Here is a 1,327-nt window from a genome sequence, read left to right as displayed (position 1 = left end):
TGCTGCTGCTGCTGCTGCTACTGCTGCTGCTACTGCTGCTGCTGCTGCTACTGCTGCTGCTGCTGCTGCTACTGCTACTGCTGCTGCTGCTGCTGCTACTGCTACTGCTACTGCTGCTGCTGCTGCTCCTGCTGCTGCTGCTGCTGCTGCTGCTGCTGCTGCTGCTTGCCTGCGTTTGCCTCTATGCAGAAGTTTGCGAGCATATTAAAGAGAAAGCGGCGGCGTTGAGTCAGAGACAGAGAAAGCACAGAGTCTACGCCTGTCTCTCTGCTGCTGCTGCTGCTGCTGCTGCTGCTGCTGCTGTTGCTGCTGCTGTTGTTGCTGCTGCTGCAGTTGGTTGGGGACTTGGAAATCTTCATCCGAGGCAAAGGCTGCGGCTGCTGCTGCAGCAGCGCAGCAGCAGCAGCAGCAGCATCCTGGGGGTCTTGCTGCGTCTTCAGGGCCTCCTCCAGCAGCAAAGCCGGCGGCAGAGGGTAATCCATCGCACAACAACCTAAAAGCAGCAGCAGCAGCAGCAGCAGCAGCAGCAACAACAGCAGCAGCAGCAGGAGCAGGAGCAGCAGATGAGTAGTAGTAACAGAAGCAGAAGCAGCAGCAGTAGCAGCAGGTAAGCCGCAGCAGCAACAGCAGCAGCGTAAGGCATATCTCAAGCACCGCTAGAAAGAACTGCAGCAGCAGCAGCAGCAGCAGCAGCAGATGCAGCAGCAGCAGCAGATGCAGCAGCAGCAGCAAATACAGCAGCAGCAGCAACAGTGGCATCTGCAGCAAACGCTACAAAGTACACCTAGCGCACACCACGCGCAACCACAACAACAGCAGCAGCAGCAACACCAGCAGCAGCAACCAAGCATCAACACCAGCAGCAACACGAGCAGCAGCACCAGCAGCAGCAGCAACAAAAGCAGCAACAACAACAACACCACCACCAAAAAAACGAGCAGCAGCAGCAGCAGCAACACCAACACCACCACCACCACCAGCAGCAACACAAGCAGCAGCAGCACCAGCACCAGCAGCATCACAAGCAGCAGCAGCACCAGCATCACAAGCAGCAGCAGCACCAGCAGCACCAGCAGCCCCAGCAGCAGCAGCAGCAGCAGCATCACAAGCAGCAGCAGCACCAGCAGCAGCACCAGCAGCATCACAAGCAGCAGCATCACAAGCAGCAGCAGCAGCAGCAGCAGCAGCAGCAGTGTACCGAGTCTGGGTAGTTTGAGCGAAGCAAGGAGACACTTAACAGCAGCAGCAGCAGCATCACAAGCAGCAGCAGCAGCATCACAAGCAGCAGCAGCAGCAGCATCACAAGCAGCAGCATCACAAGCAGCAA

The 1,327-nt window shown here is 57.7% G+C and overlaps 2 protein-coding genes across 2 annotated transcripts in view; one reads left to right on the top strand and one right to left on the bottom strand.

The window, feature by feature from the left end:
- Nucleotides 1–107: 107 nt before the first annotated feature.
- Nucleotides 108–482, bottom strand: EMH_0065630 (uncharacterized protein; the record flags this gene model as incomplete). Its single annotated transcript, XM_013498419.1, has 1 exon — nucleotides 108–482. The coding sequence occupies one exon, from the start codon at nucleotides 480–482 to the stop codon at nucleotides 108–110; it is 375 nt and encodes a 124-aa protein (XP_013353873.1).
- Nucleotides 483–696: 214 nt separating this feature from the next.
- The window catches only part of EMH_0065620 (uncharacterized protein), a gene marked incomplete at both ends in the record, with an annotated part of 867 nt that continues 236 nt past the window's right edge, over nucleotides 697–1,327 (top strand). Inside the window, one exon of the mRNA XM_013498418.1 lies at nucleotides 697–1,327. Coding sequence (XP_013353872.1) covers nucleotides 697–1,327 — 631 coding nt within the window.

Source organism: Eimeria mitis, genomic scaffold, assembly GCF_000499745.2.
Source record: "Eimeria mitis Houghton genomic scaffold, Emh_scaff3405, whole genome shotgun sequence".
Classification (NCBI taxonomy): domain Eukaryota; phylum Apicomplexa; class Conoidasida; order Eucoccidiorida; family Eimeriidae; genus Eimeria; species Eimeria mitis.
The sequence above is the reverse complement of the archived record's forward strand: the minus strand, read 5'-3'. Positions and strand labels throughout refer to the sequence as shown.